At 36.9% G+C, this 12,265-nt stretch overlaps 2 protein-coding genes across 2 annotated transcripts in view; both read right to left on the bottom strand.

Moving 5' to 3' along the window:
* Nucleotides 1-53: 53 nt before the first annotated feature.
* Nucleotides 54-566, bottom strand: LOC111387116 (the record flags this gene model as incomplete). Its single annotated transcript, XM_023011634.1, has 1 exon — nt 54-566. A coding segment is annotated over exon 1 (513 nt), but the record flags the coding sequence as incomplete, so codon positions are not given.
* A 1,248-nt stretch (nt 567-1,814) lies between these two features.
* Nucleotides 1,815-12,265, bottom strand: part of LOC111387117 (suppressor of mec-8 and unc-52 protein homolog 2-like) — an 11,247-nt gene continuing 796 nt past the window's right edge. The window contains exons 2-11 of the mRNA XM_023011635.1: nt 11,827-11,970; nt 11,652-11,701; nt 6,257-6,371; nt 5,054-5,102; nt 4,866-4,955; nt 4,047-4,115; nt 3,815-3,941; nt 3,006-3,346; nt 2,426-2,809; nt 1,815-2,272 (exon numbers count right to left, since the gene is read on the bottom strand). Of these exons, the coding sequence (XP_022867403.1) occupies nt 1,997-2,272; nt 2,426-2,809; nt 3,006-3,346; nt 3,815-3,941; nt 4,047-4,115; nt 4,866-4,955; nt 5,054-5,102; nt 6,257-6,371; nt 11,652-11,701; nt 11,827-11,970 (1,645 nt within the window). The 3' untranslated portion in view covers nt 1,815-1,996. The remainder of the gene's footprint in view (nt 2,273-2,425; nt 2,810-3,005; nt 3,347-3,814; nt 3,942-4,046; nt 4,116-4,865; nt 4,956-5,053; nt 5,103-6,256; nt 6,372-11,651; nt 11,702-11,826; nt 11,971-12,265) is intronic.

Genomic DNA, 12,265 nt, shown 5'->3' with positions numbered 1-12,265 from the left:
TGATGTCTTCCACGAGTCAAAGCTGTGAAAGGAGCATTACAATGCATACAAACTGTAGTGGAACTGTCTGGAAGCCACTCAGGGGGTTCAGCTTCCAACACCTCCTTGTAAGCAGTGTGATTGAAAGCATTTGGCTCAAGAAGAGGAGGCGCACTCGGTATGTATACTGAAGCATTCAAGAATGTCTCGCCATTCTTAGAAGATCCAAGAAATGAAGTTTTGGAAGAGGGTAACTGGGGGAAGTTGCTTACAACAGAATGATTTTTGTTACGCCCACACAAAATAGCAAATGCCCCACTCAATAAATTTCTCAAGTTGACCTCGGAAAGGCCATCTTGTTGCTGAAAGTTGTGGTTATCATCGCCTGAATCATACCCTCTATCCACAAAATCTTCAGAATCAACAGGAAATGGATAGGAAACTTTTTTATTCAAGGATTTTGGACTCTGACCTTCTAACGGATCCCAGGTACTATCATCAAAGTCATCTACATGGCTAAATCTGTTATTCTCTTTATCCATTTTGGAAAGAGACGAGCATGAAAATTTCCCTTCAGAATTTGCCATAAATCATGCCCCGCTGTGAATAGTGAATAGTGCCAATTAACAAGAAAATCTCAAAACTGAAATTGTATAGAAGAAATTAAATAAAATATGGGCAGTTTTAACATTTTTCAGTTATTATCTGCATTATAAAATATCTAACCACGTACTAAAACATGATGAAATAAAACAAAATGAAGCAGAACTCTAACTAAAATAAAAGAATGAAAAAATATTTTTAAACAGAAGCCCAAAAAAAAAAAACTTAAATTACACAAATTTCAAGCTAAATTTTTTAAAAGCAGAGATGAAATTAAATGAAAAAATGAATATGCGAAATCACTAGCACTCTCAAAAGTAAAATCAACAGGAATCACGCAGACGTGAAAGAAAAAATCAAAATATTTCAACTAGTATCAATATATCTATATACAGTAATAATGAAATTAAAGTGATTGAACCATCAATATATTTCAGGTTAGTAATATTGAGCTACCCAGTTCATGAAATCCTAATTTGGGGGTTTAGCTTCTCTAGGTTATATGAAAATAGACACAAAAATTAAAAAGTAAATAAATGAATATCAATAAAACAACGATCCCAAATTGAATAGCAATAAGCGACGAGTTGATAATTAATTAAAAGAATATACATAGAAATTAATACCTGATTATTTTCGCATTAGATAGAATTGAAGATGAGAAAATGATTCTGTTTTTGCTGAAGCAACACGGATTTTGATTGGTTCGTGTGAGCTTGAAGCCTTGAACATGAATATCCTTTAAGATAACCCAATTTTGGGGCATTACATTCCACTTACCCTTATCAACCCTGCTTTGGGCTTGGCCCTGGCCCTTATGGCTTTTTCGTATATTTATATAACTTCGCGTCGTGGGGTTTTCTGTACAAGCCTGTGGAGCCTATTTTGGTTACAGATATGTGGGCTAAAACAAAGTCCATCTCCAAGCCCAGTAGCCCAATGAACAAAATATAAAAGTTAGGCCCAGCACGTGGTGATGTTAGTCACGTGAGATGTCACTTGTAAATTATATTCGGTACGCGTCCTACCCCAAATATGAACAACTTTTAATCTTATTAATTGTTTGGCATAAATAGTATCCAATTTATTTCATTATTATAGGTAAGAAAACTTAATTGTAACAATATTTTTTAAAAAAATTCGATATTTTGTACATTTTTTAGTACGTCGCGTCGTATTAAAACAATATCGTATTAAAACAATACACCATAATTCACCTTAATCCTAGACAATACAGTGTACCAAAAGGATCTTTATTTTTAGGAGAATTTTGCGCACACGAGAGAGACCATAATTTCACGAAGTAACAAAAGAAATAAGATTGTGACATGTCCAGTTCAAATTCTGGAGCAGTAACAACGTATGACGCTACAAATAAAAGCAAGAAAAGGAAAAATGAAAACGGTGAACTCCATCAGACACGCAGTTTCTTTCCTGGATGTGACTCATCATCATATATTCTGCTATCATCAAATTTGTCACCCTTCTCCTTCTTTTTGGCCAGTATTTGGTTAATCTTGTGAAGATCGTTAGAAAGTTTCTGTTCTCTGTTCTGTTTTCGCGTCTTGCGACCATCTTGCATCTTCACACCAAACTGGAATGCAGCTTTTGGCATCGCTTCCTTTTGCTCATTGTATTTTGCCCACTCGTCCTCTGTTTCAAAGTCCCACCGATGAAGGCGTCCCTTGGCCTATAAGAAAATTCAATGAAAAATTCATCACAACCCTTAGATAACACGATATTTATATGATATGTCAATCTAGAACGGCTGGCCACCATATTCAGAAGTTTAATGAGTTATATAAGAGACATTTATTTCAAAGACCAAAAAAAAATCACTTACTCGTCCACCCATATCCATTTTTGTCAAATCAGCTTCATCGTCGCTGTCTACAATCTCCCGGTTATATTCTTGGTATCCAGGATAGCATTCGGAGTAACTATCAGATATGAAATTGGGATCCTTTTCCCTAGAGTCTTTCTCCCTTAATTGCTGAAGCCTGTTATCATCCCTCTTGAACACCGATCCTAAGCCCCTGTCCTTCTCTTCTTGAGTCATGAATCGTGGGTCCTGCTGAACATTTAAACCAGTTTGCATATCGTATGCCTGAATGTCTTGCTGTAGATATTGCTCCGGATATGAAAGTTGCTCAGCATATTGGTAGTCTTGCCACTCTCCCTGATAACCACCAGCTAATGCTTGTGCTTGCAAAGCGTCATAACCATTCTGAACATGGAAAAATAAACATTGAGAAAACAGTTGAAAATGGAGCAGTCGACATGGAAGGAAAAGAAATTAGAAGTCAAGCATCAGTTGCCACTCGGAGAAGAGTAAAAAATGTCTCAAGTATAAGAAATTTCCAAGTCATGCAAGGAATCATACTAGTGTTACCTTCAAGAGCTAAAACCCAAATAACACTCACCACTTGTTGCCAACCATGAGATGGCTCGGTGGTTGGAGCTGGGCCATAGGCAGGTTCATTGAAATAGGAAGTCCTCTCTTTATTGTGAGGAGATTCTTCCATATCCTCCGAAATTGGGCTTTGGCTCATATCCTTACTGGGAATGGAATAATCGATACCATCCCCCACGAATATATCTTCCTCTTCTTTCCTCACAGCAGTTGGTCCCGGTTTCTCTTTTGAATCAGGATAATTCTTTTTGGGAGGTGGTGGCAGGGTTTCTCCTACGTTTTGATTCTTCAGTATTTCAGACTTCAACACGCTCTCATCTTCATCGAACCCATTCACAATTGATAGCTTTCCTGTATTCAAAATCACCTACATTATATAAAAGCATAAACATTCGCAAACAAAGGGAGTGAATTATAGCCTGAATTTGACAAAATTGTACACCCCTAAAATACGATAATGAAATCGAGGCATATACAAGTGCAGAGCATAAGCATCAGGAGTAAAAATATATATTCCAGTTTTAACAAAATGAGGTATCCTCAGTTAAAAATCATCTAAATATTCAATTCAAAAGAAACACATCCTGCTTGAGGATCAAATGCAGGGAACTTGAAGTGAACAAGCTATCATGCTGATTATAAAAATTCTCCCTGTTCTTTTTGCAAGCAGAAATTTATCTGCTCGTCCGGCTTAAATAATAAGACATTGAGCACAGTGCAAGTGTATATTATAATCAGTTTTATAGCAAATTTTTATTCATAAAAATCAAAACATTGACACCTCGTTCAGGGGGAAAAAATATGCATATTATAGAGCACCTCTTCCATCCTTTTCTTTCTTCTTCTTCTTCTTCAGAACCTTCCCTGATGATCCAAGACGAAGATATGACATAATCTTAGCAATTCGATCTAAAACAGAACCATCAACGCTAACCGTAACCATTTCCTGAAATCGGAAAGGAAAAAAAGATCAAAAATCATCACACATAAAAGGAAAACTGTTAAGAGTGGAGGGAAAAAATATAAAAATAAAAAAATAAAAAAAAATTACCTCGGGAACAGGACAATCAGCTTTACTTCGGTGCAGAGTGGTTGGAATATCATGAGAAAACCCACTTTCCTGGCAAATATGAACAATGATTTTTTATTGGAAGATATTGCCAAACATCATTTTTTGCACAAGTAGGAAAAGCAAGAATTTTTCAGTCTGTGACACTTGTGTATGCATCGTTTCTATAAGGCGCACACTAAACAAAAAACAGTTACTTAAGCCGTCCCATTCTGTATTCAAAACATATTACTAAAAGAAACATCATAGCAGGACAAAGCCAAACTAGTAGGACAAGATATGCTATAATTGCATTCACTTGAACATAAATACATTTCACAAGATGAAACAAGCAAGCAAACCTGCATGACAAGAATTTGGGTGATGTAACAAAACCAATGAAATTGTGAGTTGTGGGAAGAATAGGTGATCACCACATACCTGGAGCCTCAGTCCCTGGTCAAGGTGTGAAGGCAATGCACCAGATCACAAAAAAATCTATCATACTAACACCCCCTCAACAGAGCCCCATAGGGATTTAAAAAACGTGTATTTCTGTTCTTCCTCTTTATATGTCAACGTATATTTCAAGTTTTTAGTAATCTAATATCCAGATCATAATCAGAGAAGCTAACAACTAAACTATGCAAGGAGTCTAAACCAGACTAGGTTATGTATGTCTGACCCAAATAAAGGACTTCTTAAAGTAACCCTTATCACAAAACACCCGCCAAACATATAACTCATGAATTCCCTTTGCTAAATGAACACAAATTTAAAAAATGCTACAGATGACTGGAATGAGGGAAAGCAAAAACTTACCATGTTGTAAATGAAAGCCATTCGTCCAGGAAGGAACATTTCATTGGTCTTGATAACAGTTTGGGGCTTGACGATCCACTGATAAACTGACTGAAACAAGTAAAGTGGTAGGTTAATTTGTATGAAAAATTTCAAATAAATTAGCAGCTTCATTCTAAAACTTAACGAATTCCAGTAAATCTAAGCACCTTTCCTGTTGCAGTGCGGAATGACACAGGTTGGTCTTCCTTGGATCTTCTGTTCACAGAAGAGACGCTCTTAATGTATAAAATAAATCCCAATAATTGCTTAGGCAAGCATTTCTCATTACAATCAGAAGCATTGGTTATAGGAACAAAACAACATTTGTTGTGTGTCATTTTTTGCATTTCCAGTAGCATAAATGCAGGTGTTCTGCTAGCCTAAAACCACTTTGCAAAGATTGTTGAATGTTACTTCACGTATTCTAACTAAAACCCTTATCAGAGCTTTTATGGAATAGTATTAGGATTCTTTGAGAAGAATCTTGTTCCCTATTTTTTTCCCTTTTTCATTTTCCATGGAAAATATTTCCAAGACATAGATGACTATCGAGCATAATCCTTTGTCTGGGTTTCCTATTTAGTTGCTAAGAGCTTAAATTTTAAAGTCAAATATTAATTTTAACCACACATTTCATAGGACCAACAACTAGTACCTAGTTATTCAACACTCATATCTAGCAACTTATAGTTTTAGCAACTCAAAAGGAAATCCAAACAAAGGCTAAGACTCGAGTTATTTATGGCAGTCTTAAAACTGGCATATCCATCCTCCAGGACTAGCTTCCTTTCTTTGACAACCTATGTGACTGCATAGATGCATTCTTAGAAAATTGGTCAAAATAGTCAACATTTGACCTTTTCTCTGCCCCAATGATCCTGGTATAATCTCTCTCCATCTTGCTGTAAGCTTAAGGATCTCCTTACCGTTGTTAAAGCAATTATGCTTTTCAACATTTTTCCACTAAAGAAGGCACATGCATAACTCTCTTTGGCTTTTTACTGAAACCAATATGCCTAGACATAAGGTAGGTGCTTTCAGTCTGTATTTCGGTTTGACATTTATTCCTAATAGGTCTCTTGTTTCTTTTTATGACATTAAAAATGAGTCCCAAATCCATGCACAGCTATAACTAGCATTCTAAAAGCTTTCCCTTTGCATAAGGAGCCAAGAAGTATATTCTTCTTTCTGAGCAACATATTTCCTTAACAGTAGTCAAACATAAACAGAAAGGCATAAAAAGAGTTCAAACATTAAACAAATATAAGATAACTTGATCAATACTTATTCTGAAACAGAATAAAAGGAGAGATAAAGAGAAGAGAATATCAATTTTCACAAAATATAAAACATTCACTCAAGCCACTTACGTCGCTTTTCCATTAGCTTCTTCTCCGATATCAGGCTTTTTGTCGATTTCACTTCGCACTTTGTTAAGTAAAGCATAATCTAACCCTTTCACCAGATGAGTGTGCTCCACATCACCTGCATGACATTACACCCCATGTAAGAGAAGGCACTTTCTGGGGGAAAAAACAACTAAATTAAGAGCCTACATACAGAGCAGTTTAGAGAATTGTTTTATATGACTTTGTATGATTGGTTTAATGTTGCGGCCACCAATCATATAGAAGGGTTGCCTAACTTCAAGTCGTTTCTTTCTTGTTTAAACGGATGATACACCTCTATGTATTATCCGTTGATTAATAAAATTACTTGATTACTTATTAAAAAAATAAATTAACACCCTACAGCAGTCAAATTATTACTGTAGATGGAAAAATGATAACAGGTTTGATGCAGGATGAAAGAAGAAACCAGAAGAAGAATTCCAAGACGAAGAAGAAGGCAACAAGAAAGGGGGGAGAAGACCGGAGAGAAAAGGGGGAGAACCGGAGAAGAAAATCAGGGGAGCAAGGGAGGAAACGGCTGCAAGCCAAACACAATAATATTTCATTCCATCATCGTCTGTCTGTAATTACAACTAAAAATCATATAAATAGTAAAATAAAACCTAACGTTCATGGGCTTGGATTAGACCCTCTAAACAAATCCAATAAAGTGAAAAAAGACATAATTAAATAACATGAAGTAAAAATAAATAGGTCGAGATGGGCCGAGATGTCCGCATCAACTATTTTGATGCGAGATGAAAGAAGGAACCAGAAGAAGAATTCCAAGAAGAAGAAGAAGGCAGCAAGAAAGGGGGGAGAAGACCGGAGAGAAAAAGGGGAGAACCGGAGAAGAAAACGAGGGGAAGGGAAAGGGAAGCAAGGGAGGAAACGACTACAAGCCAAACACAATAACATTTCATTCCATCATTGTCTGTCTATAATTACAACTGAAAACCATATAAATAGTAGAATAAAACCTAACATTCATGAGCTTGGATTAGACCCGCTAAACAAGTCCAATAAAGTGAAAAAAGACATAATTAAATAACATGAAGTAAAAATAAATTGGTCAAGATGTCCACATCAACTCTCCCGAGATGAGAGAAAAACTCGAATATGTCGAGTGGTCAAATCACCGAAGGCTGCAGTCGATCTGATACCAAAAATGCTTCAAGACATTCCATGGAGGGCGATCTTTCCGACGAATCAAATATCGAAACTCTACAAATGATGACAACGCCAATTGTAGATTATTCGCAAAAATATGAGCTGACCAAGATAACCTAGGTGAATGAGGATTTTATTGACTCTGATAAAGCTCCAAAGAAACTGGCTCGCGTTGCTGAAGTCTCTCTTTAGGAATCCATGTATCATCAGAATCAAGTCGATCCATCTAATGAACAAGAAAGCACTGAATCTCTCTATTATTGGTCAACACAATTTGTTCATCCAAAATAATATCAATTTTATTTTTGTGTGCTGTGATGGGTGGGATTGAAGCAGACATTGCAAAAGATTCAGTGTGGGAATTCTCATGTGAAAGTAGAAACGGGTCATCAGAGGGGCTAAAATAGCCTTTGGAAACATCGAAGTCCGTAACAAATAAAATAGGGTGGTGGTCATAATGTGATAAAAGGTCATTGACATATACATTTGGACCAACATGCTTTGAAATTTTAAAATGACCAGCATTATAGACTTGCAATATAACATAATCCTCAATATTAAATTCAAAATGTTGTTTATGCAAATCAGTTTGAGGTTTATATAATGCTTTACTTGTTTCAAATTGTTTGTTGATCTCAATATGCAAGTTATGAAAATGTGATACAATTACCTCAACTAACATAGACACAGAAGCATGTGGGTGCATGGGAATAAGGTCTAAAGGTTTCCTAGATTCACAACCATGGATGACTTCAAAGGAATTTAGACCTAAAGACCAGTTCACAGGATCGTTATATGCAACTTGAACGGTAAGTGGGATCAAGTCCCAATTCCCAAGATTTTTTCGGACTAGAGACTGTAATAAATTGCCAAAATTTTGGTTAGCAATTTTATTTTAACCATCAGTTTGAGGTTGGTCAGTAGTGGAAAATTTCGATTTAGTGCTAACCACAGGCGACTGGATTCTCCAAGGGTGACTAGTGACATCATCAAGCTCTTTAACTTGGGTAAGGGTATGACATATAACATGTGATCGAGAACTGTCGGAGATTAGGGATATAGTATCTAAAGTCTCGGGAAGAGTTTGGATTCCACCTAAGGAAGTGTCCTCACTATCATCCAAGTCATCAAAATGTTCAAGTTTAGGTTCATAAACTAGATCTTCTAACGGCTTATCTATTACATTCTTTCGTTCTTCCATGACTAAGGTTCGATTAGGACATTTGGAAGAAATATGACCAAAGACCTTACAGTTGATGCACTGCAAGTGAGAAGAAGACCTTGGAGTTTCAAAAATTCTACCTTTATTTTCCAAAATTGGAGAACCATTATAAGGGGGAGGTTCTAGAAGGGACTTAAAGGGAGGAAGTGGAGCCAATGGAACCAAAGGATGATTATCAATACGCTTTCTACATGGAGAAGAAGGTCTTGGACTATCACGACCTTTACAATTATCTTTCCAAATGGGAGGAACATTAGACGGAGAAGGCTTTATGATAGACTTATGATGAGGTGACGCTAATGAGATGGGTGAACGACGATGACCACGCTTTTCATATGTAGTACTAATAATCAACTCATAATCTCGAGCTAAAGAGTAAGCGTGATCAAGAGTAGTGACACCTCGAAGGAAAAGCTCACGCCTAAGATCATCTCTCAGACCTTGGCTAAACCTACTCAAAGTCGTGGTCTCATCCTCAATTATATGACATTTGGATCGAAATTTCTCAAATTGTGCGATATACGCAGTAACTAGTTGATTTCCTTGTTTAAGGGCATTCCATTGAGTAAGAATTTCAAAATTATCTCGTTCTCGCTCACGAATCTGACCTCTACCCCTGCGATCGTGTCAAAAGCATTTTTGATCATCATGTTGATGATGATAATGTCAATAATAGGATACTTTAGATTTATGGACATCAATCGAATGAGGGATTTGTTTAAAATTTTTCAAGCTAGTAGATAGGGTCTTACTCTCTTCAAGAGTAGCAATTATTTGGGTTTGAATAGCCGCTATTTGTCGAGTGAGTGAATCCAATTGTGAGGGGTTCATGTTTAAGGTACTGGAACTAGAAGTAACAAGACGACCAATATGTGACTACAAGCACTGTAATAGCAGCTTAATGACATGCAATAAAGAGATCGATGAACAAAAAGTGCAAGCAATGGAAAATGAAAATTTGAGCCCCTTTTTTTTTAATTTAAATTTTGGGATTAAAATCCAAATATAACAAGCTAATACTGCTGGTATATGTAAAATAGCAAAGCAAGGGTTAAATTCTAATCACATAAAATAGCAAGGTAAAAGTGAGATTTAACGAGGTTAATGGATCCAATTACGTGAATTTAGGTAAAAACTAGATCAGCAGCAACACAAAAATTTAATTGATGCGATTTTAAACAAAACAACAATATAAAGTAATAATAAATAAAAACAAGAACTTCTCTTTCGTTCGTCGAAGTAGCCAAGTCAGATCAAGTGATCAATCAAAATAAAAGATGCACCTGTAAATAATAGAAAAGACCTTCTTTTTTTTTCACTTTTCTTTTCTTTTTTTTCTTTTTTTTTTTATAACTTACAAAATCAAATAAATAAACTGGTTACAAATCAAGGCCCAAAATACTAATAGAGGCCCAAAACATGCACTGCATAATAACACATAGCCCAACATTAACACTTTACCCAACTAACACCAAACCTAGAGTAATTTCAGAGGACTCACGCAAGGGAAAATTGGAAATCGAGGGCTAGCGATGGAAATTGCAGGGGGGTTGGCGCCATGGTGGTCATGAGTGGAGGTGCCAGTCGCAAGTGGGTGCTCTGGTTGGTCGCGAGTGGTCCGAGTTCAAAAGGCGATGGATCAATATTTGGCTACTGCAATTTCAGGTGGATTTGTTCAATTTCTGGTTGCTGTCGCGAGTGAGGAGGCTTTGTTGATTTGGTGTTGATTTGTAGGTGATTGGTGAACTCGAAAGTGGAAGCTTTTTGGGGGTGGTGGCATAGGGATGGAGCTGCAGCAACAGTTGCAGACAAGCAGGTCGTGTATATGGAGTGAAGGTCGGAGTTTGCCGTGAGTGAAGGTACTGTGGCAGCGGTTCGAATTGAGTTTTAGTGGGCGAGACTGATTGTGTTGGTAGTGGGCAGTTTTGTTGGTCTTTTTTTTTTTTTAACGGGCTGAAAAGTGCGTGGTTGGTTGTCGGTCATGGGGGCACAGATCGATTGTACTGGCTGTGTGGTGGATTGATTGTTGTAGTGGATTAGGGGGAATATGGGGGTGGTTTTGTGATATGTAATGGTGGAGATGCTGGGAAGTTGCAGGGCTGGTAGGTGTGATGGCAAGAGTTGCAACGGCGGCAGTGTTGGTAGCGAGAGGGTAACTCGATTGGATTTTCAGCAGTGGATGAAGGAAGCTAGGTTTGGCTCTGATACTATTTTGATGCAGGATGAAAGAAGGAACCAGAAGAAGAATTCCAAGAAGAAGAAGAAGAAGAAGGCAGCAAGAAAGGGAGGAGAAGACCGGAGAGAAAAGGGGGAGAACCGGAGAAGAAAAGCAGGGGAAGGGAAGGGAAGGGGAAGCGAGGGAGGAAACGGCTGCAAGCCAAACACAATAACATTTCATTCCATCATCGTCTGTCTGTAATTACAACTGAAACTATATAAATAGTAGAATAAAACGTAACATTCATGGGCTTGGATTAGACCCGCTAAACAAGTCCAATAAAGTGAAAAAAGACATAATTAAATAACATGAAGTAAAAATAAATAGGCCGAGATGTCCGCATCAAGGTTTCACCAGCAATTACTGCGTTCATCTCAATACAAATTCAATAGGTGTAAAGAACTTCTACCATTAGCGACTAAGAGGGTGCAGAAAATCTTGATTAACCCTTATGAAAACCAAATTGAGCTTGGATCTGAGAAAAGATCAATATATTTCTCTTTCTTTAAGGGACTGATAAGGAATGCTCAAAGAACAAAACAATGGCCTAAAAGAGAGCGGATGCAACTCAGCTGTAAGACACCAACTCAGAGACACATTGAGGACAATTGTAACTCCATTTTTGGTTGCCTATAAATGATGGATTATTTTCCATCATCCCTATTAAGAGTTTAAACTAAAAAACACCATGCAATTTTGAGAGACCCAGTACATTTACATTCTATATTAGATGCATAACCAATAATTAATCCCAAAACACTTACCTCCAAGATATTTACTCTTCTCTATAGATATCTTTTGAGCATAGGCAGACCTACAAAAATCATCCAAAATAGCAATTAAATACATTGATTATTCAGAATTAGAACATGCAAAGAATATTGAAAAAGGGAAAAGAAAGAAAAACTGTGAAATGAAGATTCAATACTGGCATCGCACCCAAGATCCCCAGTTCCCGGGGGAGCAACAGCATGGAAAGACGTCAATTCAGAAATTTCATAATCCGGATTTTGATCGTCCCTCCGCTCTTTGGCTCGGTCTCTGTACTTCGGCAGCTCAGGCTCTTCCGCCTTCTCCTCTTTGCTGCAACAACCAATTTATCACCTGGTTACCTTTGTAATATTCTTCTCAACCACACACAAAAATATCGCCAAATAGCACAATGAAACTAATTTCATTTACAAAAATACTCCCAAATACGATAATAAACTATGATGAAAAAGGAACAAATGGGAAAATGCTAGAAATAAGAAATGAGATCCCAAATACGCTAATTGACTAAAAATTTATTAAGATGAAAACAAAAGGGCAAAAAAAGTGATAAACGTATAATAAATACTAGAATTTTATTTACAAAAATCCCCAAAACACACTAAGT

Source organism: Olea europaea, unplaced genomic scaffold (assembly GCF_002742605.1).
Source record: "Olea europaea var. sylvestris unplaced genomic scaffold, O_europaea_v1 scaffold3914, whole genome shotgun sequence".
Taxonomy (NCBI): Eukaryota; Viridiplantae; Streptophyta; class Magnoliopsida; order Lamiales; family Oleaceae; genus Olea; species Olea europaea.
The sequence above is the reverse complement of the archived record's forward strand: the minus strand, read 5'-3'. Positions and strand labels throughout refer to the sequence as shown.